Genomic DNA, 24,156 nt, shown 5'->3' with positions numbered 1-24,156 from the left:
ATAAGTGGCTCACATCCTTTAGTATTTTAATATTTATTTCTCTAATATAGTTCCCAATTGAAATCAATATCTTTTTGAGCTGATAAATGGTTCCGGAGTGTGTTTCATTCAATGATAAATTTCTCACTTTAGACAGTCTTGTGATCGACTTACCAATTAAGATTCAATACATAAGCTTATATTTTCCTGATTGAAAGCATGTGTTTTCATCTACTGCATATTTGTTTTCCGTAACTTTCAATATCAGATTCCTTTCTCACTTTAACACTATTTCTTTTGGAAATTTTAAATTTTCTATGGCTGAATCATGGCTTTTAAGAACCTGTCTACTGATGTGAAAATTATGCCTCAAGTATAGGAATATGCTATATAGCACAAGTGTACACTGTAGACCATTTGCAGTTCATGGTAGTTCCTTTTCTTCATAATTCTACCATGCTTTTTATCAGAAAGTAGAATCATACAATAATATTTTGAGTAAAGGGTGTGGTAGCTCATAATATTTTCTTGTACTTCATATCATTTAGGTGACAAGGCTGTTAAGAACATTATCAGAAAAGGAATTTGTGTATCGTAAGGTACTTATAATTGCAAAGTTAGAATGTCAATAAATCATTTCAAATGTTGAAGCAAAACCTAAAATGGAGACGGAAGTACAAATTCGAAGAGATTTCGCTGGGTGGGTTAGTTCTTCCCTGTCATCAATCAGTCTTTATTTCTTTTTTTATTCTGATGAAGTTAATTAACATGTGGTGATAGCACTAGGACTGTTTGAGATGGCTTTTGGTATGTTGATTATGTTGAGTTTAGTGAGACGGGAATCAGGCCAACCAAGACGACCATATGGGTTGTTACCTGTTATCGTTTGGAACTAATACAAATAGTTTCTTAGAAGAGTTTTGTTTGTTTTTTTAACAATCTTATGATTAATGTTCTAAATTAACAAGTTTAATATGCATTTCTTTAAAGTACTTTTGAAATTAACAAGTTTCATCTACATATCTTTATAATACATTTGAGAACTGGTGCATGACCCAATTAAGATTCAAAAGGTTTGCCATATCAACACGAAGTCATGTTTTGCTTTAAAGGTCTTAAATATATATAAACAAGTAATTGATCACACTTATGTCACTTATGCTTCTTTTTCATTTAACTTTAGGCTCTCTATGTTTTCATATTCTTCCTTTGATGTATTGATCTTGCTCTTTTTTTAATCATGTTTGTGACCTTGCTGATTTATTTAAGTTAGGGTTTAACTATACATAATCCATAATATATTTAAGTTATACTGCTCCAGGCCACTACCATAGATCCACGGGTAGGGGTGGCAAAATGGGCCGTGACGCATCGGACCGACCCGCGCACCAGCAAAAAAATCGCAGGTTGGATTGGGATTTTAGGTCCGCCGTCCACCAAAGCTCGTCACGTAAAAACCCGTTGCGCGCTAAAGCTCGCCCCGCCTAAATCCGCCGTCTGCCAAAGCCCGCTTCGCTTATTCGTTGACCTTGTCCCGCCTTAAGTCCTCTATTTTTTTTTGTTAATTCTAGTAATTTCAATTTTTTATGATTTTATTTTATACATTTATTTATAAATATATGTAATATTTTTTAATGTAAAATTTGTTAAAAAGATGTTTTATAAAAAATTGTTCTAAACAATAATTGAAAGGTAAAAAAAGCCTATTAATTTATTAAAAAAATAAAAAAAATAGAGGGCAAGCCTGCCGGCCACCAACCCGCCACCTTGGCGGGACAATTATGATTTTTATGCCCATTTCCACTTGGCGGGCTTGTCCGCCCCCACTCATTTTTTAGAGGGCATAAGGCAGTGCGGGCGCGGGGCGAGGCGGACAACTCGTTTTGCCATCCCTATCCACGGGTACATGTGAAAGTATCTATGAGATACCAACTGTAGACTGTCAAGCATATCCATGAAAGAATGTTTATTATTTATATGATTCAACTTTTCTTTTGTAAAAAACAATTTCCCAATTTTTTAAAAATTTAATAGAAATCCATAGTTAATAGAAATTTTTTTGAACTTAAATTTCAAGATACCATGGAGAGTAGATATTCATTTAGAACTTAAATTTGACGGAGAGCTGTCATATATTGTAGTTTTGTAAAAATTATAAATATGATGTTATAAGAAGGATTTAAAACTGATATTTGATGGGAAACTGTTATAAATTTTAGGTTTGAAAAAATTGACTAATATCTAAAAAGTTATGTTATTTGAATTGGAAAAATGATTTTATTAAAATATGTAGTTTTAAAATTAAGTCATCTAGATTCAACTAGATTTTGTTAACTCATATGTATTCACGGATATATATAAACGTATCTAAGAGATACCAGCTTACTGTTCATTTTAATTTAATGTCTCTCTTTTAAATATTTATCTTGTTGCCGTTTTATATAATTGAAGTTAGATAATCGACAGTAAGTACGATTCAATCCTTAAAAGTTGGTGTATATTATTAACATATATTTGTAATTATATCAATATTAACTAATTGAAGAATGAATTCAAGCTTTACAAATGATTATTTGATAGACATGTAATGTGGATTCAGACAGGACCCGTCCAATAACACGAGTTTCTTAGACTATTTACAATGGAGGTGTTGAATTTTTTTTTCAATAGTTGAATTGGTACAATGGTGTGTTGAATCATATGTTGAAAGTGATGTGGATTATTTAGTGTTGAAAACATTCAACATGTTGAATGAGAAATTAGTGGGGGACACATAATATTTTTGGCAAATTATTATTGGTTGTTGTGAGTGTTTATATTTTTATTTCATGATAATTATTTAATGTCATTTATTTTATAGTAAATAAATTTTTTATTTATTTTTATTTTCACCAAAATTCATCATTTTTTTTTGTCTATAAATAGAGACTTGGTTCATTTGATTTGGACACACCAAAAAATTCCAATTTTTTCATAATTTTTCATAATTTTTCATAATTTCAATTGATAATAATATTAATATATAATTAATAATATTAAAATTCATCATTTTTTATAATTTCAATTGATAATAATATTAATATATAATTAATTTTAATATATAATCATAAAACAAAAATATAAAAGAAAATAAGAATATGAAATAAAAGTAGTGGGGTAGGGTGTTGAATTTTATTAAACAAAACCATTGTAGTGAGTAAAAGTTGAATGTGTGTTGAATTATTAGGTGGAAGAGAGAGAAGATGATGTGGAGTATAAAAAGTGAAAAAATAAGGTGTTGAATTTGAAAACCATTGTAAATAGTCTTACTAGTTTATTATTAAAAGGACGAAAATAAACCTTTAAATTAAATAAAGGGTAACTAAATAACTTTCCCTCATGCCCAGTTCTTTTGAAGTTTAGTTTTTAATTAGCTTTAGAAAAAAATCTAAGTAATTTTCCCTATTGAAAGAATTTAATTGAAATACACCATCTAAAAAGTTTTACACTTTAATAAATCACAACGGTCTAAATTTTATAGATGTTTAACTTTTCCTAGAATGCATAACAATTATTGTCGGTTGAAAACTCTAAAAACTTAAAAATAGTATATGTACCGTCGGGTGCAATTACCGTGCATAGATAAAAATCTATGCACTATGCATAGATTATTATGGACTCTTGGATCATTGGATCAAATTCTAGACATCAATTGTTATTACTCAATACTCAATATTCACCACTCAATACTCAATATTCACCACTCAATACTCAATACTGGATTAAAAACATGATCTAATGGCTTATGTATGCTTATGCATGATACATAAGTAAAATTCTTATGCATATTAGCCAAAACCTGTAGCGTCAGTGTAAAATATTTTACAATATCAATACATCACAACCTTTAAAAAAAAAAAATTTATATGTTATTTAAAAAAAAATCAAACACCTAAAAAAAATAACGGTGTAAAATTGCTTTCCATTAAATCCAAACTATAAACAAACTAAAAACTTGAATAAAATATAAACAAACGAGTAGAAGGTTGAAGAAAATAAAAAATAGAAGCCGTTCGATAACTGAGTACCAATTGAAGTGAAACCCTAACATGGAATCACACGGTGCCGGACCACTCCGTTCCCGGAGTTCACAGTCCGCTTCTCCTTCTCACTCCGCCTCTGCCTCCGCCACCTCCTCCATCCGCAAACGCAAACTCGTATCCGAAGATCACGCCCCTCCATTTCCACCTTCTTCTTTATCCGCCGACACACGCGACGGCGCACTTACCTCCAATGACGACCTAGAAAGCATTTCCGCCCGTGGTGCCGACTCTGATTCCGACGAGGACTCAGAGGATGCAGTTGTTGACGACGACGAAGACGAGTACGACAATGATAACGGTTCCTCCATGCGGAATTTCACCGCTTCCAGGCTCAACAATGCTCCCGCTGCTCCCCGCAATAGTAAGCTCAAAACTGAAAACTCCACTGTTAAGATCGAACAGTCTGATGTAACTAAAGATTCTGGACCTTCTGTTCCCGGTGCTGCTCCCGGCGCCGGTTCTGTCCCCGGCATTGTGGTTAAGGAGGATGCAACGAAGATATTCACTGAAAATTTGCAGACCAGTGGTGCTTACAGTGCCAGGGAAGAGAGTCTCAAAAAAGAGGTTTTGTTTAATCTCCTTTAACTTAATTTCATGATAAAATTTCACAGTTATTTGTTAATTTTGTTTGAAATCTGTTCTCAAAACTCAAAAGTTATTCAGGATTCAAATATGATTATTTACTTCCTTGTTAATGTCAGTTAACTGCTTAAATTTGTTACTAATGTCATAGTTTTGCATTCAACATTTCTTTTAATCGGTTTAAATTTGCTTACAGATATTAGACAAAATGTTATAAAATTGTTTGAGGTGATAGGTTTCATGGTTATGTCTGTATTGTCTTTTTCAGGAAGAAACTGGAAAACTCAAATTTGCATGCCTTTCGAATGATGGTGTCGACGAGCATATGGTTTGGTATAACACTTATGCTTCCCTGCCTGCCTATACTAATAATCTTCTTAGAAACATTTATTTATGAAAATAATAAATGTTACTTTACTGCTTGTAAGTCTAAGATATAAGTTAGAGCAATCTTATACTTGTTGCAATTTAAAGATGTAATTGACATTACATTTATCCTCGTTTTTATAGGAGAGATCAAATTAGTTACTGAAGAATTTAAATCAAAAGTATCATAAAGTTATCAAAGTTGAGCATAATAATACTCCTAGTCCTAGTTTATGCAGAGTATTTTTCAGTAGACCAAATAACGTGTATCATAAATGACTATTAACCGAATGACTACATTGTTTTTGTGCAATTACAAATTAGTGCTAGAGTCTATGCAACATGAACTTACATTAGGCCAAGGCACGTGCTCACCCCCATTGCATCCGCTCCTGCATGTAGTTTAGTCTGCTGTTTTCTTTTGTTTGTTAAAACTCCAAAGTTTTTTTGTGGGTGAAATCATCATTACTAATATTATGTTCTATGCTTGCCATTGTTATTTGTTTTGCTCCTTAGGTTGATAGGATTGAAGAATATATTTGCTAGACAACTTCCCAATATGCCCAAGGAGTACATTGTCCGACTTGTTATGGATAGGTAATGCCCACAATCTTTTTAAGTACCCGTTATACTTTCTTACTCACACAGTGCTTAAATTAGTCTGGGTATGTTTGGGATTTGGTGAAAAATTACTTTTCCAATTCAAGCCTAAAATAATTCCCAGTTGCACTACCCAACATAGCCCTAAAAAAGCATATCTTATATTATCTGTTTATCAAATATAATAATGTTGACCAATACTTTTTACTATTACTAGTTTGGAATGTAAATTTTTCTTCATTTGTGACGACTGAAAAACAGTGTAGTTAAATATCCACCATGGCGGCGCTATGGAGGATATACATGGCAGTTTTTGGGCTTGCCGCTATGGTAAATATCAATCGATATTACGGGTTTTTCCGCAATAATCCGCCATAATGACACTGATAAGCGGCCAATATGGCGGGATTTTGGCTCTCAGCCATGGACCACCATCAACAATACAGCTGAAAAACTTATTTGACTATAATCACCTCCTCCCTTTCTCTATTCATTGAAACAAAGATCCTAAAATTTTCATGTAGAGAAATGAGGAGATATAGTTCTAGTTTATTACGAAGTGGAAGTTTATAAAGTTTTTTTCTGTTGTTCGAAGAAACTAGGAATAGAAGTGAAAGACTTATAACTATTTAATGCATAATAGATTAGTATTTTTATAACTACTTTACGTAATTCATACTTGTGGCATGATTAATATACTGTATCTTTTGCTGCTTCAAAGTTTGAAGAGTATTTGAAATTTGATATGGAGGAGAACTGTAGGTTTACCAAAGGGGCATACCTGAAGGAGTAATCTTCATTTTTTAGCAACGTGGTACTTTGACAAGAAGACCATAGTTTGTTATCTGTCTTAAATCACTATTATCCCCGTTCTTTTATTAACGAATAAGTTTTTTTTTTTAAGGGGTATCTGTTGTTTGATAGTTTTTGAGATACTTCTTTTACAAAATCTAGTTTGCACACATGGTCAGTTCATACTTTCCAGCTAGTCAATTTATTGAATAAGAACTGCATGTTAGATTTCTTTCTTCACTAAAAAAGTTCTCCATTGCTATTCTTGAATTTTTCCTCATCTCGGTTATTACAAAATCTTTTCATGTTAAATTTGTAGGAGCCATAAGTCTGTAATGGTTATAAGGCGTAATCACGTTGTTGGAGGCATTACATATCGTCCATATGCAAGGTAATAACTCATCTCCACTTTTTTTTCCGGGTTCTAGCAGTCTTTACTTTATATTTTTTTCTCATAAATATTTAATTTATATTTGCGCCGTTATATTGTTATTGTTCTTGTATCAATAACTGGGAACAGAATGTTTACAGTAGTTGTTATCACAGGTTAGCTTATTAAAGAGGTGAACTGTTGTCTGTTTTAGTTGTTGTTATATTGTTTTATTAGTATAATTGTACTTTCTGCACATGATAAAAATGCCTCTCAAGGCCCATATAAATTAGTAATCTGAGAATCAGTTTGATTGATAATTTTATCGAAAATACCCAAGCTGTAAATATATGTGGTACTTCCTTGTTTTCCCCTCTTATTTTTTCTATAATTATTCCTCCCCATCCCCAAATAAAAAATCTTCACTTACAAGGATTGCCCTGTGGTTTAATTTATTAATGCTGTTGTGCACTATGGTTGATAGCCAGAGGTTCGGTGAGATAGCCTTTTGTGCGATTACAGCTGATGAACAAGTAAAAGGATATGGGACCAGATTGATGAATCACTTAAAACAGTATGCACGTGATGTAGATGGGCTGACACATTTTCTCACATATGCTGACAATAATGCTGTTGGCTATTTTATCAAACAGGTTTGTGATCCCTATTTATGATCATTACCATTGGGGTATCTATTGATATCAGTAGTATGATAAATATTTTGCTTTCTGACTAAACAATACATATATTATGAACACTTTCCCTAAATATTAATCTTTTTGCCACATGGGTTGCAGCAATACACATGGCAGGAAAAACAATAAAAGCAACATGCAAATGTCTAACATGTGTAGTTGCAATGTTTATTGTACCAAGCCGCCAACCTCGCACTGGCGCGTCACATCCCAGTTGGATTGTGCCAATAGGGTGGTACATCAATGTGTATTGCTATTATGGATAAAACGGGTGATGTTGCTAAAAGAGCAATACTTTGGGAAATTGTTTGAAATGCACAACTATAGTATAGTATGCAGTTTAAAAATCCCGTATTTGGGGTAAAACCCATTTTTTGTCTGATAGGGGGAATTTTTTTTTGTGGTCTTGTTGGCTTGCTAATATACCATAGAGATGCATCTGGATTTTACTAGCTGGCGTTAGAAAAATAGGAAGTATGTTATGAGTTTCTTCTGGCCTAAATCTAGAAAAAAATAGTTAAGTTATCTGTTATGAACCATCTTTTTTGTTTATTGGAGGAGGCTATCAATTTTAGAGTATAGGCAAAGAACTTTCACAAAGTCCCGTCTATTTCCTGGTTAAGTTTGTCATGGATCTGATACTAAGAAGCATAATTTCCCTGCATGGTAGCAGTTATGCAGGATCCATATATTTGTTCTTTCTATTCCATTTAAACTTTTGGTATTCTGGAAATTGTTATTTAACTTTTGGAAGGGTTTCTGTGCAATAATGTCCTTATGTTGAATTAACAGCATTATAAAAATTTGCAATGTTGTTTGGATGTATTTTCAGGGATTTACAAAAGAGATTTTCTTGGAGAAAGATCGATGGCAAGGGTATGCTTATACTCAACTTTCTTGTCTCTGATATCTTTAAGAAGCACTTCCTATTAGGACATTCATTTCACGATTTTACAGTGGATGCTGTGTCTTTTAAGTAAACTGAAATTTTTGATCTTAGATTTTGTTGTTAAATTTCTATTTAGTTGTTGAGGGTGTGGGGCTGTAAATTTTAGTTGAGGGGATTTTTTAGTATTGATTATGATTTTTCACCCATAGAATGAGAATTTTGTGATGCACTATTTATTAAAATGGATGTACTTATTTTTTTTATACTGTCTATGAAAATTCATCATAAATACTTGTCTTTTCAGTTACATAAAGGATTATGATGGGGGAATTCTCATGGAGTGTAAGATTGATCCAAAGCTTCCTTACACTGATTTATCAACTATGATCCGTCGTCAAAGACAGGTACGTTAACTTGTATTTTTTAATCAAATTTTACTTTGCATTGCATTGTTAAAATAGGGTCATATCACCCATTTAATTGCCATTTATTGTTTTAGATAAATCATATTTTAAATTTAATCCCAAGCACGCAAATAACTGAAAATAAATAATACATCATAATAATATTAAATCTTAGAAAAAACTTATAATCACATGTAATTACGTTATGGTGCAACGCTACGATCTTTCAACCTCCTTCTGATCCTGGGTGGAATCTCCATCTTGAGAACAGTAGATCAAACAATTTGCTGTCATAAGGATGGCTTACCTTACAATGTTATTCGACAATTTATGTATAGGGATTTATGAGAGCAGGGAATTTTTATAGCTATGAATACTGATGATAAAAGGTTCAACAAAATGATTCACCCTATCTCTGGTCATCGACTTGGTTGTACATATTGAGTAAAAGAGCACAAATCTGAACCACATACCGTAGTACAAGAGCAATAAAACAAAAAAAGAACAACACAAAACTCGAATCCTGAAGAGCTTCCTAGCTGAAAGGATGTCCTTGAGAGGTAATGTTTTGCTGCGACTTGAGGATGAGGGTTTTCTGGAGCGATTTCCTTGTTATAGGAGATCAAGAATGTCAGTGGGATGTGAATGTAAGCTTTTTTAGGAGGCGGTAGGTCCTAGATGTCCGAGTCGCCTATATATTCTTAAACACAAACATACATTACTGACACAATTAATAATAATAAAACATAGCCGCATAACTAACTCTAATTGTTATTTTTGCCGTCTCTTATATTGAAGCCTTGGGTCTGGTCTCTTCATTTCTCTGGTCTGGTCAATGCATTACTTTTGTTTTTCTATGATGTGTAGCTGGTTGGGTCTGGTTTAATTTTATGGAAAAATTGAGTTATTTTTGTGTTGTATTTCAAATCTTTTGTTATAATTTTGAATGCATTTTTTGTTGTGCGCTGGCCTGGTTTGATCAGTCATCTGTTTTTGAATGCATTATCTTTGTGTCTACATGATGTGCAGATGGTCTGGTCTCTTCTATATTTTTGAACGCATTATCTCTGTTTCTATATGATGTTTAGCTTATCTGGTCAAATTGTGTAAACAAATAAGATATTACTGTGTTGTATTTTCAGTCATTTTTAATATTTGGAATGCATTATCTTTGTTTCTTTATGCTGTGTAGCTTCTTGCTAGTCTATTTTTTATTTACCACTCTTAATAAATCATGATGTGTTTGATCATTATTGTTGGTTATAAGTGTAGGCAATAGATGAAAAGATTAGAGAACTGTCGAACTGTCACATTGTTTATGCTGGAATTGATTTTCAGAAGGTATGTGGCACTCTAAATTCTGCTTTTTTTTCATTTCCTGTATGGCATTTTATGTTTTTCCCATGTCAAGTGACTTTCGTAAAATTTGGATTATATTATCAGCTTAATGAATATTGCATGGGATATTTAACCAATTGCACTGTTCTTCCAATATCTAAGCATGCTAACTTCCTTAACATGAATAATGAGTAAGGATAGGGAAAATAATCATCTTTTATTTTGGTTGAAGCTACATTTTTCTTTTTCATATGTAAGTCTGATTGGAAAGCTTATAGTATATTAACTTTCCCCTCCTGATTGACACTATGCAGAAAGAAGCTGGTATTCCTAAAAAAATTGTTGATGACATCCCTGGTTTGAGTAAGTAATTTATTCCCAATTTCTGTTTAGCTACTTATCAACATTTTTGTTTGGTGCCTATGGAAAAATTTATGCATTACCTATCTTCACAATATGGCAAGCTTCGTGTCAAACTTTTTTGTCTCTTTTTATAGGTTAGTTAACTTATACTTGTATAATATGTCCACCTCTCTCATCCAAGGCCTTATGAATGATTCCAAGTCTTTGTGCTTCTTAGTGCTGAATGCATCTTACTGATTAACTTTTTCTTGAGCTAAAGGAAAATGGGAGGTGGTATTATTTATGATGTACGGAATTAATGCCATTTTTTGAAGTTCTTGAGCTGTTTGGATTAGGTAAAGGAGGGAAACTCTCACCCTGTCTGGTAATTAAAATTAGAGGGATGTTCCATTTTCCCTTTATTTAGCTTGGGGTCAAATAAGTTATATCTCTATAAATATCTTAAATTTTGGTTTTAGTCCCTCTATGATTTTTCATCAAGTTTTGGTCTCCTTAATGTTTTCCGTCACAACTTTTAGTCTCGTTAACCGAGTTTATCAGAACTTGATGTGGCATTGCCATGTGTGCTTTTATAATGACCTAGATTTTTTTAATTATTTAACTACGCACACATGGAAATCAATCTTTTTTTTTTGTTCGACCAAACCAATCTCCATCTTCTCCAAAATCCCTAGCAACCGTGGTTGTGAAGCAGTGTATGCAGGATTGCGAGTTAGCACGTAATCTCATACAATTTTACGTTCCAATAGCATGTCGGCGTACTGCGATTCAGGTGGGATCGCAGTTAACAAAAACGGTAAACGGCACGAGTTGTAAAGTAAACTCGTTTTGAGTTCTGAGCCGCAGCAGCTCCTTTTTTTGGGTTTTTTTTGAGAAAAACTCTAATTTTTTAAAATGGGCCTGGATCGCGTCATAATTTAAACCCATTATTTTTTATTATTTTAAATAGAAATTCAGAGATATGCCGTATCTCAAAAAACGCAATCCTTACAGCATATTATTACTCTTTTGTTTCCCCATAAGTTCTCTTGTTCTATCACTATTCTTCCTTATTAATTGCTTCTTATTTTTTATTCTATACAGAACGACTTCTTCCTTAAACGCAACCATCCGGCTCTGTTTTTTTCCTCCCCTGTTCTTCTAAGAGATGATTTTTAATTTGAACTTAGTTTTTATGATTATGTTCTGATTTTGAATTTATGATAATGATAATGAACTTATGAATTTATGGTTATGATTGTGTACTTATGAACTTCTATATGATTTTTGGGCATGATATATACATAAAAATTATTTTTCCACTAGTAGGATCTTATTATTCGTGCTACGATCCTCGAGTTACGATATTCCAATCCTCCATCGATTCTGTGTAGACTCTATCAAGGTTGTCAAGATCGAGATCTTACCTAAGATTGGAAGAGTATAGCAAGATCGTAAAATATAAAATCGTAGCTAAGGTCGGAAGATCCTACCTAATTATTTTTGTAAGATGGAGAGGAGGTAACAAGATCGTAAAACATAAGATCGCAACAATAATCATAAGATCATACTAATAATAGTATATATTTAAAGTATCTTTACTTGATTCATGGGTTTTTTTTCACAGTTGGGCTACAACACACGATTATACTTAAGAACGGGATCGATGGGGGTGAGTGAGACCTTAAAATCTAAAATTTTAAGATCAAGATCTTGAGAACCATGGACTCAAGAGTTTTTAAACAATCCTATGAAGGAATGGAATCAAATAAAAAAACCATCCAGATTTTTTTTTCCTTAACTGAAGCCGAGAAACCTAAGGATAATGATACTATAAAAATGGTAAATTCAATTCAAATCTTTTAAAAGTTAAATGAAGAAAACCAAGTTCAATAAGGTAGCAACAGTGAAAAAACTAGCTGCAATGAAGGCAATCAAATGAAGAAAACCATTCAATTTATAGTATTCATCTTTTCACTTTTTAGATTCCACATTAATGGTAATTGATTTCTTGCTGTCTCTAAATCCTAACAAACCCATTTTTTTTCTTCTGATTTACTAGTATTGTTCTCTCTTTTTCACCCTTGCATTTCTCAATATCTTTTCCATTAGAATTAGAGTTTGACTTGATTAATCTCTACAAAACCGATTTGTAAGGTGAGAGATGTCATTCTATATAAACTTTTTGTAGGTTCTATCTTTAACCAATGTGAGACTTGAGTTTTTTTAACACACCCCATGCCCATAAATGGTGGATGACCCAAATTGATAGGGTCTTAATAACATATCAGAATTAAAGTTTGACGTAACTCATCCATATAAAACCAATTTGTTAGGTGAGTGGTGCCACTTAATGTAAACCCTTTGTAGGCTCTTTCTTTAACCAACATGTGATTTGAGTTTTTTCCAATACTTGCGAATCACGGATTAGGGGTCTTGAAAAATAACATGACAAAAATTATGTTTTGAACTTGCTGTCGGCTAGGTATAAACCCATCCTCTTTTTACTTGTTTTTGTTTTTCTTTTGCCGCTGCTATTTGTTTAGGTAGTTTTTTCTTTTATATCTTCAGATTTACATGATACCTAGGATTCTCTACTTCATTTAAAAAAACAGGATGGTTTTCTTTATTCCTTTCCCTTCCTTCACTGCCCATGGTGTGGGGGATTTTGGAGAATATGACTTTTTTATTTTGGGTGAGAAGATGATGATTGGTTTTGCCAAAAAAAGTTGAAGATTCGTTTCCACTTATTTATTGTTATTTTCTTTATTTCCATATGTGCATAGTTAAATAATAATATCAAATTCAGATCATTAAAAAAACACATATCACATGCCATAAACAGATTCTGTTAACTTAGTTAAAAGGGAGGACTAAAAGTTCAGACGGAAAATATTTTGGGGACCAAAATTTAATGAAATTTTTTAGGACTAAACAAAATTTGAGATTTTTATAGGACCAAAAAAACTTATTTAACTTTTTAATTTGAAAAAAGAATTATGTCTCCCTGTCAATCCATAAATCCAAGGAGTAAGGACTGGGAGAACACATGCTCCTCCTTTAGTCCTTCTGTTCCCTTTTCCTCAAAGGACTTCCAAGCAAAGGCTTGATCACCTTTCGTCTCCCCCCTACTTCCAACAAAGATACTATATCTTAAATTTTGGATTTTGCCTAACTCAATTTTACTAAATCGGCTTGTAAGATGAGAATTGTCTCCACTTATAAACATATCTTTAGTCTATATCACCCGTGTATGCAGAACTGCTAGTTGACTCGCTAACTCGTCCGAGGTAACGTTTCAGGAGCATGCCGGCGTGCTGAATCAGAGGTAAACTCGTATGGTGAAACTCGGTAAACTGGTCCGAGTTGAAATTGTGCCTCGTTTTCCATTCTGCAAGGCGGCGCTTCTGTTTTAAGGTGTTTTTTAAGGAAAAACCCTAATTTTCTAAAATGGGCCTAGATCAGGTCGGGTTTCTTTAAATGCTGATTTATTTCTAAAATAAGAATTCATAAAGACATGATCAAAATTTATCTTTTTCAAGAGAAACGTGTATCATGAAATAACTCGGTACAGAATTATTTCAACATAAATTCTCTTTCTTCCATGTTACAGACTTATTTCAACATAAGTTCTCTTCCATTACTTCTTCCTCTTTAACATTCAAGCTGCTTCTTCTTCCTCGCTAACGAATTATCTAAACAGAATTACTTCCTCTTTTCCCTTTCAGATTCGAGCTTCTTCTTCCTCTTTCACATTCAAGCTTTTTATTTCGTTGAATTCTCTTTCATTAACAAGACATCACCATCGTCAATGCTGACTCGTTGCAGTGCTTTTCAACCTGTAGTAGGATCTTATGATCCGTGCTACGATCCTCGAGTTACGATTTTTGAATCTTCTACCGATTCTGTATAAACTCTCGAGTTTTTAAACATTTCATATCACATTTGATTTGTGACTCTGATAGAATCCAACTCATATAGAAAAGTAAATAGAGAAAATCCGTTTGATTACAGAATGATAATCGCAGAACTTCGAGGTCTGCACCTCTCCAATGTCAAACTGACGACTTTCCAATCAAATTCCAAGGTGTCAGGCTTTGCTCTATTTATGTGCACTCCATTTACTCTTGTTTAATGCATTGATGTGTGACATGTGACCCCTTTCCAATCAAATTCCAAGGTGTCAGGCTTTGCTCCATTTATGTGCGCTCCATTTACTCTTGTTTAATGCATTGATGAATGCATTGATGTGTGACATATGGTAGAAATAAATCAAACTGTTTAGATAGATTAAAAGTTGACAATTAGTTTAAAAACATTCCTTTTTCTTCCTCTCATCATCTCTACCTTCCTTATACTCACAGCCATTCCTCCTTCGATGTGCAACCACCAACCTTAGTGGCAACCATCCCTCACGTTGCCGCCGCCGCAACCGCCAGTCCTAGTGGCAGTATTTGAAATCTCTAATAAAAATAACACAAACAAAAGAGACCTTTGTTATTCCCATCAACTGAGGGTTTGATATAACCTTGAAATAACATAATTATATAAAAAATAAACTTTTTCTTCAAAATTGATAACTGGAATAAAAAATTCAAATTATAATTCATTTAGATTTATTTTAATAAACAATCAATTGATTTCAATTTGAGGGTATGAATGGGACGGGGATGTCTAAGTTGATCACAACATGATGATAAATATATTATTAGCATCGATGACTTTGGGTTGCTTTGTGACGGCGGCGGTGGTGGAAGGGTGAGAGATAGCAAAACAGCCCCGCTGTGTGTGGAGCAGAAGGGATAAATGACACCACTCAGAAGGACGGCGGAAGGAGGTGGTGACGAGCATAGGACTGAGGGGATGTGGTGATGATGTGCTGAGAGGAAGAAGATGAAATCCTAAGTTGTATAGTTAGGGTTTTGTTTTTTTCTGTTAGATAAATACTTTGTTTTAATCTTTTAATCTCAGCCCTTTAATTTATTTTGCACCTCACACATCAATGTATTAAATAGGATTAAATGGAGCACACATAAATGAAGCAAAGCCTAACTCAATTCCATGATATCCTCTCTCTCTTAATCACCCTCTCAATTTATAGATAACACTTTCATTCTCCTAATTAATTAAGGGTAATGCTAACTTGTGCCCAATGGGCACATGTTAAGAAATTTATAAATGGAATGTTTGTGAGAAACTGTGTTTGAAAATTGTGTATTGATTTGATTAAAAATTTATAGTTGATTTATTTATTTACTTTTTCAACACAAATATTTCATTTATAGTTTCTTAACATTAATTCTTATTCTAATTGCAGTGCAGTTACACATGACACTTATAATAAATAAAAACTGCCTACTAATTAAGGCTAATTTCGAACATACTCTTATATTTGACCATCAACTGGGATGTTGTGGAAAAATTGACCCACAACATGCTTTATGAATGAAATGAATTTCTTTTTCCTATTTTTCCGTATGGTGATTTCCTGATCAAAGTTTTAATTTGTGACTGAATGCCAATTACAGGAGAGGCTGGATGGACTCCTGATCAGTGGGGTCATTCGCGGTTCAGAACTTTAGGGGGTTCTACTGACAATGCTGCAAACCTGAAACATTTAACCGCGTTTATGCGTTCACTTCTCAAGGCAGGTTATTGATGTTGCACTTTGACTCAAATTTTGCTTATTGATCTTTTTGAAAATGGTGCATAGATTTATATTCATGGATAATCACACCATAAAATATGCCTGGGTGGAATAGTTAAACTGAAGAAATTAACTATGACAATCATTTTTCTTTTCAGCAGTCATTGCTTGATCACGCTGATGCTTGGCCATTCAAAGAACCCGTTGATCCACGGGACGTTCCTGATTACTATGAGATCATCAAGGATCCAATGGGTAAGAATGTGTCTAGAAGCATGCTCGCTGCTTTTGCTATCTGAAATTGATATCATATTATTTCTTGTCACTTCCTCCCTCGGCATTTGTTTTTGGTATTTATTTCTTGTGCAAGTTGTAAGTTTTGCACTTGTTTCTTATGCGGTATGGTTTGCCAATCTTGGAAGCATGACAAATGAGTGTGAAAATGTTATTAGAGTCTGTGTCACCAAGTGCGTGTTTATGGAAAGGATTAGCTTCTCAGCTCACTTGACCCCCCTCCCCCAAGCTTAGTACATAACAAAATTGAACCATTTATTTGGATTCAGATTCTCATCTGCAAACTATGAAACAATCTAAACAAGGACATGTTGACACTCCTAATATAAAAAACATAGGACAATGACACTGTTACATATTTATTTATCCATCTGCTATTCAAAAAGTTAAAAATATTCTAAACCCTTTATTGGTAAACATTGCTTAGACACATCTTTAACTCTTTTATGGGTTTGAAATTAGTTCCTAATAGAAAGAGAAAATGATTGAACTTTCATTTCAGTTGTAACTGAATTTCAATTGTGAAAAGTTAGTTACATCAGGTATCACAACTTGTTTATATACTACAAGTTGTGACCTGTAGTAGCCTGTAACTACTGAAAACAAACTGCCAGGTGTCAGTAACATACTGACTGGCTCTAAGCTAAAGCTAACACTCTAATACCCCCCCCACAAACTCATGGGGAGCTCGCAACCCTGAGTTTGTGTCTGAATTCCAGGAACCTTGTTGAAGGAAGAGGTTTAGTGAGAGTATCAGCCACTTGATCAACACCAGGAATGTGAGCAACAGCAATGGTTTTGGCTATGACCTTCTCTCTGACAAAGAAGAGGTCAATCTCCATATGCTTGGTACGAGAATGTAAAATAGGGTTATGAGCAAGCAGAACAGCTGATTGATTGTCACAAAGAACAAGAGGCTGTTGAATAGCAATGCCAAGCTCAGTGAACAATGTTTGAAGCCAGAGCAGGTCTGCAGTGGCTTGAGCCAAACTCCTATACTCTGCTTCTGTGCTGGATCTTGCCACTACAGGCTGCTTCTTGGACCACCAAGATATTAGGTTGGGACCAAAGTAGATAGCAGCACCAGAGGTGCTCCTCCTATCATCTGGATCAGATGCCCAGTCAGCATCACAAAACACCTTTACAGGAGGTGGTTGGCTGGAGGTCAGAGGAGACAGATGCAGGCCATGAGACTGAGTACCCTTGAGATAACGAAGAATGCGTTTGACTGCAACCCAATGGGTCTCTAGAGGATGAGACATAAACTGGCAGACTTTGTTCACAGAGAAAGCAATGTCTGGTCTAGTAATTGTGGCATATTGCAAAGCCCCAACTACTGACCTGTACATGAAAGGGTCAGAGAGGGCAGGAGAGCCAGTCTTGGTGAGTTTGCAAGAGGATTGCATGGGGGAGCTGACAGGACTGCAGTCAGACATTTTGGTCCTGTGCAAAAGATCCCTAATGTACTTGGACTGTGTGAGCAGCATGGAGCCATGAGAGGTAGCCTTAACTTCTATGCCCAAGAAATAATCAAGGTCACCAAGATGCTTGAGAGAGAAGGCAGTGTTGAGCTTGGAGATAATCTGTTGCAGCAGCTTTGAGTCACTTCCAGTGATGATTATATCATCAACATACACTAGGAGATAAACCACATGGCCATTGGAAGAGTATATAAAAAGTGAGGGATCACATTTGCTAGGAGTGAAATGAAGAAGCACAAGAGCCTGTTGTAACCTCTCAAACCATTGCCTAGGAGCTTGCTTCAGACCATAGAGGGCCTTTTGAAGTTTGCAAACCAGTGAGGGATCAGAAGAAACAAAACCAGGGGGCTGTTCCATGTAAACTTCCTCAGTGAGCAATCCATTAAGGAAAGCATTGTTGACATCCAACTGTTGGATGGACCAATGTCTGGAGAGAGCTATAGTAAGAATAATTCTGATGGTAATAGGCTTAACCACAGGGGAAAAAGTCTCATTGTAATCAAACCCCTGCTGTTGGTGGAAGCCCTTGGCAACAAGCCTGGCCTTGTACCTATTAACAGAGCCATCAGGATTTTCCTTAACACGGAAAACCCATTTGCAGCCAATAGATTGTCTGTTAGGAGGGAGAGGAACAAGGGACCAGGTTTGATTCTTGCATAAGGCATCAAACTCAGCTTGCATAGCAGCTTTCCACTTGACATCTGTAAGAGCCTGCTTAACAGACTTGGGCTCAGAGTTAACTAGCAGCAAAGAGGGTTGTAGTCTAGGCTGAGTGAAGCCAGCTTTGGCTCTAGTAGTCATAGAATGATTGTTGATAGGAATGTGAGCAACAGGGATGGCATTGAGAGGTATACTGGGAGAAGCAGAAGTAGAGCTAGGAGAAGAAGCAGAAGTAGAGCTAGGAGAAGTAGAGAGGTTTGGGGAAGAAGAAACAGTAGGAGACAAGGTAGGGTCAGAACTGACAGGAGCAGGTGAAGAAGCTGACACAGGACTTGAGACAGGGACAGCTGTAAGAGGAGTAGGCATAGGTAGAGGAGTAGATTGAGAAGAAGTTGAAGTAGGTAAAAGGGAGTGTAGAGAAGAGATACTAGAGGCTTTTAGAGAAGAGGAGGAATGAGAAGTAGCTGATTTTGAAAACAGCTCTAGAAAGGGAAATCTAGACTCATTGAAGAGGACATCCTTGGATATGTACATTCTTCCAGAGGGAGATAGACACTTGTAACCCTTGTGGGAAGTGGAATAACCCAAGAACAAACACTCATGAGATCTAAACTCAAGTTTGTGGGCATTGTAAGGTCTTAATAGAGGGAAGCAAGCACAACCAAAAGCCTTTAAAAACTTGTAGTCAGGAGCAGTTTTGAACAGAAGAGTATAGGGTATTTGAAACTGCACTGAAGATGAGGGAAGTCTGTTAATGAGGTAGACAGCTGTGGTAAAGGCAAAGTCCCAGTAGGTCAAAGGTAGAGCAGCATGACTCAACAAGGTAAGACCTAGGTCAACTATGTGTCTATGCTTTCTTTCTACCACACCATTTTGGTGATGTGTGTGAGGACAAATAACCCTATGCTGAATGCCCAGATCTGCCAGAAATTTGGAAAAGGGCCTAAATTCTCCACCCCAATCAGATTGAATAGCCTTAATAGGATATCCAAGTTGTAACTCAACTAGGGCTTTAAACTGTTTGAACACATGAAGAGCATCAGCCTTAGATTTCAGTAAATACAGCCAAGTGAATTTGGAAAAAGCATCAACAAAGGAGATATAATAATGAAAACCTTGAGTAGAGGATTGAGGGGAGGGACCCCAAAGATCACAGTACACAAGTTCAAGAGGAAAATGATATGTAGTTTGAGACAAGGGAGAGTGTAATCTATGAGCTTTACCAACACAGCAGGCAGCACAAAAGGTATCAAGATTTTTATTAGAATGAGACAAATTACAACTTTGTAATACAAGTTTCAGCACATGAGCATTAGGGTGGCCTAGCCTAAGATGCCATACATTGGATAGGGAAGGGGAAATAGTAGTAGCCTGCACACTAGGCACTATTTTATTAGTACTAACTAAGGAAGAGGTAGGCTTGGAACTGACAGGAGACTGAGTAGGCTTTGAGACAGCAAAAGGAGGAAACTGATAGAGGCCATCAGGACCAACTCTACCAACCAGAAGAACAGCATTAGACACCTGTGATTTAACAAGACATGTGTCAGAAGTGAACAGAAAATAAACTTGATTATCCCTACAAAATTGACTAACACTGATGAGATTTTTGGTAATTGAAGGAACATGAAGAAGATTTTTAAGTGTGAGAGGTGTGTGAGATTGGCAAGTAGAGAAAAACTGACTAGAGCCAGCTGAATTGATATGCAGACCTTGACCATTTCCTATAAAGATTTGGTCATGGCCTTCAAAAGGAGTGTGCTGTTGGAGATTGTTGGCATCATTAGTGACATGAAAAGAGGCACCTGAGTCAGGGTACCAAGTGGCAGCAGCCTGAGGTTGGGCAGCATTAGCAATGAAAGCACTAGGAGTCAATGTAATAGCAGGTCTAGCTTGTGGTGTAGCACTGGCAGTAGGTCTAGTCCAAACATTTGCAGGAATTTGAGCATAAGCAACTTGAGGAGGAGTCCACTGCACAGGGGCAAAAGGAGTGCTAGCATAGGCAACTTGAGGTTGAAACTGTTGATTATATCTATGCCAACAGTTCAAGGCTGTGTGACCAGGTTTGGAACAGACTTGACACTGGACACCAGAGTTTCTGCCTCCTCTACCTCTACCACCTCTGCCACCTCTATAGGACCTTCCACCTCTGAAGGAAGCATATTCAGGCTCAGGAGAAGGAGAAGCAGGAACAGAGGGAGTAGATTCAACAGCACTAACCGGAGGAGTTTCAGAAGCTGGAGGTTGGGATGAAGCTTGAGTGAGATTCAACGAAGCCAGATCTGGAACAGAGGTTTTCTTGAATTTATTCAACCTGAGTTCATGAGCAATAAGGAGAATCTCCACTTCATCTAGATCCATATCTCCAAACTTACTCTCTACAACCGACACAACCGAAGCATACTCACTCGGTAATCCTTCAAGGATAACATCAATGTGATGCGTGGACGGAACCGGATCACCAATCGAGGCTAAAGCATCAACAGTTTGACGAATCTGAAGCAGATAATCAGAAATTGATTGCGAATCCAGAGAAGCAGAGCGAAGTTCAACGCGAAGTTGTCTTGCTCGTGCACGAGTTTGCTTTTGGAAGTAGTTGAACAACCGATCCCAAAGTTGATGAGAGTGAACGCATCCAATGACGCGAGACATGATTTCGCTGGAGAGCGTCGATTGCAACCACGACAAGAGTAGCTGATCTTTTTGAAGCCACGAAGAATAGAGAGGATTGACGATACCTTGAAGACGATCGTCATCGGAGAGAAATTTGGGAGGAACACGCGCACAAACCACCAGATCTGTGAGATTGTGTGCGTTGATGTAAGGCTCCACTTGCTGACGCCATAGATGGAAGTTTTTGTCGTCGAGTTTGTATGCGATCTTCAGCGCAAACTGAAGACGACGTGATTCGTCCATCACCGCCGCAGACGGCGCCGCCGGAGACGAAACGTGAGCGGAAGAGGGAGATCCTGGCTGTGAGTCCATGGATCGGAGAAGCTAAACTGATACCATAATAGAAAGAGAAAATGATTGAACTTTCATTTCAGTTGTAACTGAATTTCAATTGTGAAAAGTTAGTTACATCAGGTATCACAACTTGTTTATATACTACAAGTTGTGACCTGTAGTAGCCTGTAACTACTGAAAACAAACTGCCAGGTGTCAGTAACATACTGACTGGCTCTAAGCTAAAGCTAACACTCTAATAGTTCCAAGAACTTATAAGGTGTGTCGAAGCAAAACAAAAAATGCGTCGTATGAGTGCCATGGGTGTAGGGCACCAATTGGATTTTCTGACACGTATCTAACGAGTGCCATGGGTGTAGGGCACCAATTGGATTTTCTGACACGTATCTAACGAGTGCCATGGGTGTAGGGGCACCAATTCAAAGATCGTCGAAGCAAATAAAAAACCTACTTTTTTGGGATACTTATAAAAAATTTCCGACACGTGTTGGAGTGCGACACGCGTCGGACAGCTAGAAACACCTAATCATAGGGATGTTTGTGCTTCATCCCTAAAGTTTATCGAGTCTTGTGATTTAAAAAACTTGCAAGTGAATTTTTAACAGCGAGATCTTCCACAAATTTTTTATGTGAAATCATATAACTTGCATATGAAATCTATAACATATTCCTAATTTGAACACAGATCTGAAGACAATGAGTAAGAGGGTGGAATCAGAACAATATTACGTGACATTTGAGATGTTTGTTGAGGATGTGAGAAGAATGTTTGGGAATGCACGCACCTATAATTCTCCAGAAACCATATATTACAAATGTGCTACAAGGCATGGTGCTTCAACCTTCTGTGTACTTTTCCTCCTTTACTTTATGCTGTTTCTTACATCCTGATATTCTTTGGCAGGCTAGAAGCTCACTTTCAAAGCAAAGTAACATCCGTCCTCCAGTCTGGCACCAAAATTCAGTAGGGACATTTCAACAGCCCTGCATACTGCTGCATTAGATATATTTTTTTGATAGTCATTTTCCATACAAATCATTAAGCTGCGTAAATAGTAGTTTCAACCTGTACCAATATCTTGTTCTAATGAGTGGCAGTTCTTGACTGATACTTTTGTGTGTGCTATATTTATAATAAGTAATAACATTTAGTGGTAGTATTGTTAGACTCTTCAATTTTGTAACTTTGTAACTGTTACTAAATTATTAGAAGAGTTAGTGAGTAGCGAGTAATTATTATAATAATTATATTATTAATTTAAAGTGTTTAAGTTTAGAATAAATAGGGGAAGACATTGGGGGAGTTAAGCATCGTGAAGTTTGATAGGAAAAGGGGTAATTTTGGCATTGGGAGGTGCAGACCCTCTAAGTTTTGCTATTTAATGTGTAATTCAAAGGAATTCTCCCTATTTTATTTAATATGTCAGTTGGTATCTATCAATATCATATTGCTCCTCTTACCTGCGTGGGTTCGAACATTAATAGATTAATAATACAGTAACCTGAAATAGAAAGTAGCAACTATTGGGATTGATCATTGAATGATCCGCTCGCAAAATAACAATATTTAGGAAAATTTGTAATTTGTAATATATAGATAAACACTCTTATACAATGTATATCTACTTAATAAATTGAATTAAGGGGTGCCATGGCACATCCTCGACATAGAGAAAGTCTGTCCCTCTGCTCATCTTATTAGTTTGCCACGTTATTGTCTCTTACTGAGTGAATTACACCTTTAAAAATGCTTTAGGAATTTTTGAAGATGTATAACCGAATGTACTATTAATTGTTTTTACAAAAATTTGGTTTGGAGATAGATATTCGAAATATTAATATTCAGAGATGTATTTTTGAAATTTTGTTTTGCATGCAATGTGGGCAGGAACAATGTTTAGGTTTGTATTTTTGTTTTAATTTGAATTTTTTTTAATTCGATTAACAGTGCTATAATCAATAATTTAATTCAAGCATTAACATCTAAAAAAAAAAGAAATGCATTAATTAAAATAACATGTCATAATATTACAAATATAGTTCTCAAAGTATATAATCTATTGCGTATGTCTAATTTTAACCCATTGGCTCATCCTCTGCCGTCGGTAATCCAAGGCATTTGGTGCCTCAGTATAAATGGAACATGCTAGGGCAATTGCGGCTAGAGTTTCACGGTTGAGTCTCATTCAGCTGTTGTCTATTTAAAGAAATTGGAAAGAGATTAGTTTGAAACTTTGTAGTAAGGACCAAATTCGGAGATGCATATCTGAAAATAAAAAATAATCCATTTCGGAGATGCATTTTCGAAAAAATTGTGTTTTGCTTCAATGACAGAAACAATTCTTAATCTTGCCCTAACAACTCAAAAAAAATAACATTACTTATTTCGAAATCTACTACTACCTAATACAATAAAAGTATACTATTTTACGTAATACAAGTAAAAAAAGTTAAATGAAAAACTTCCTCTAAAAAGTGTTGATAAGGATGAATAGTGTTCAATGTAGTGTGTCAGTGTGTGTAGTGAGTTAAGATTGTTAAGTTTAAAGTAGAGATTTTTCTGTTGCTTGAAAAATTGACTATAACAATATTGCTCACGAACTCCAATGAGGAAGAAAAATATTCAAAAAATAAAAAAGGAGAAAATGGAGGGTCAGACACGCGTTAT

At 35.4% G+C, this 24,156-nt stretch overlaps 1 protein-coding gene across 5 annotated transcripts; it reads left to right on the top strand.

Annotated features, from left to right (window-relative positions):
• Positions 1–3,981: 3,981 nt before the first annotated feature.
• Positions 3,982–22,654, top strand: LOC131610129 (histone acetyltransferase GCN5-like). 5 transcript variants are annotated; one of them, XM_058882005.1, is made up of 13 exons: positions 3,982–4,625; positions 4,912–4,976; positions 5,526–5,606; positions 6,721–6,792; positions 7,256–7,424; positions 8,299–8,342; positions 8,660–8,759; positions 10,032–10,100; positions 10,412–10,460; positions 15,968–16,086; positions 16,248–16,341; positions 22,174–22,315; positions 22,393–22,654. In XM_058882005.1, the coding sequence occupies exons 1-13, from the start codon at positions 4,068–4,070 to the stop codon at positions 22,454–22,456; spliced, it is 1,626 nt and encodes a 541-aa protein (XP_058737988.1). In that variant the 5' UTR covers positions 3,982–4,067; the 3' UTR covers positions 22,457–22,654. The 5 variants fall into 5 exon arrangements, 3 of the variants coding, with proteins under 3 accessions (XP_058737988.1, XP_058737986.1, XP_058737987.1); XM_058882003.1 differs by having other exon boundaries at positions 16,245–16,341; XM_058882004.1 differs by having other exon boundaries at positions 16,245–16,341; positions 22,174–22,320; positions 22,398–22,654.
• The last annotated feature ends 1,502 nt before the right edge of the window (positions 22,655–24,156 follow it).

The sequence above is a fragment of the Vicia villosa genome, linkage group LG6 (genome assembly GCF_029867415.1).
Source record: "Vicia villosa cultivar HV-30 ecotype Madison, WI linkage group LG6, Vvil1.0, whole genome shotgun sequence".
Taxonomy (NCBI): Eukaryota; Viridiplantae; Streptophyta; class Magnoliopsida; order Fabales; family Fabaceae; genus Vicia; species Vicia villosa.
The sequence above is the reverse complement of the archived record's forward strand: the minus strand, read 5'-3'. Positions and strand labels throughout refer to the sequence as shown.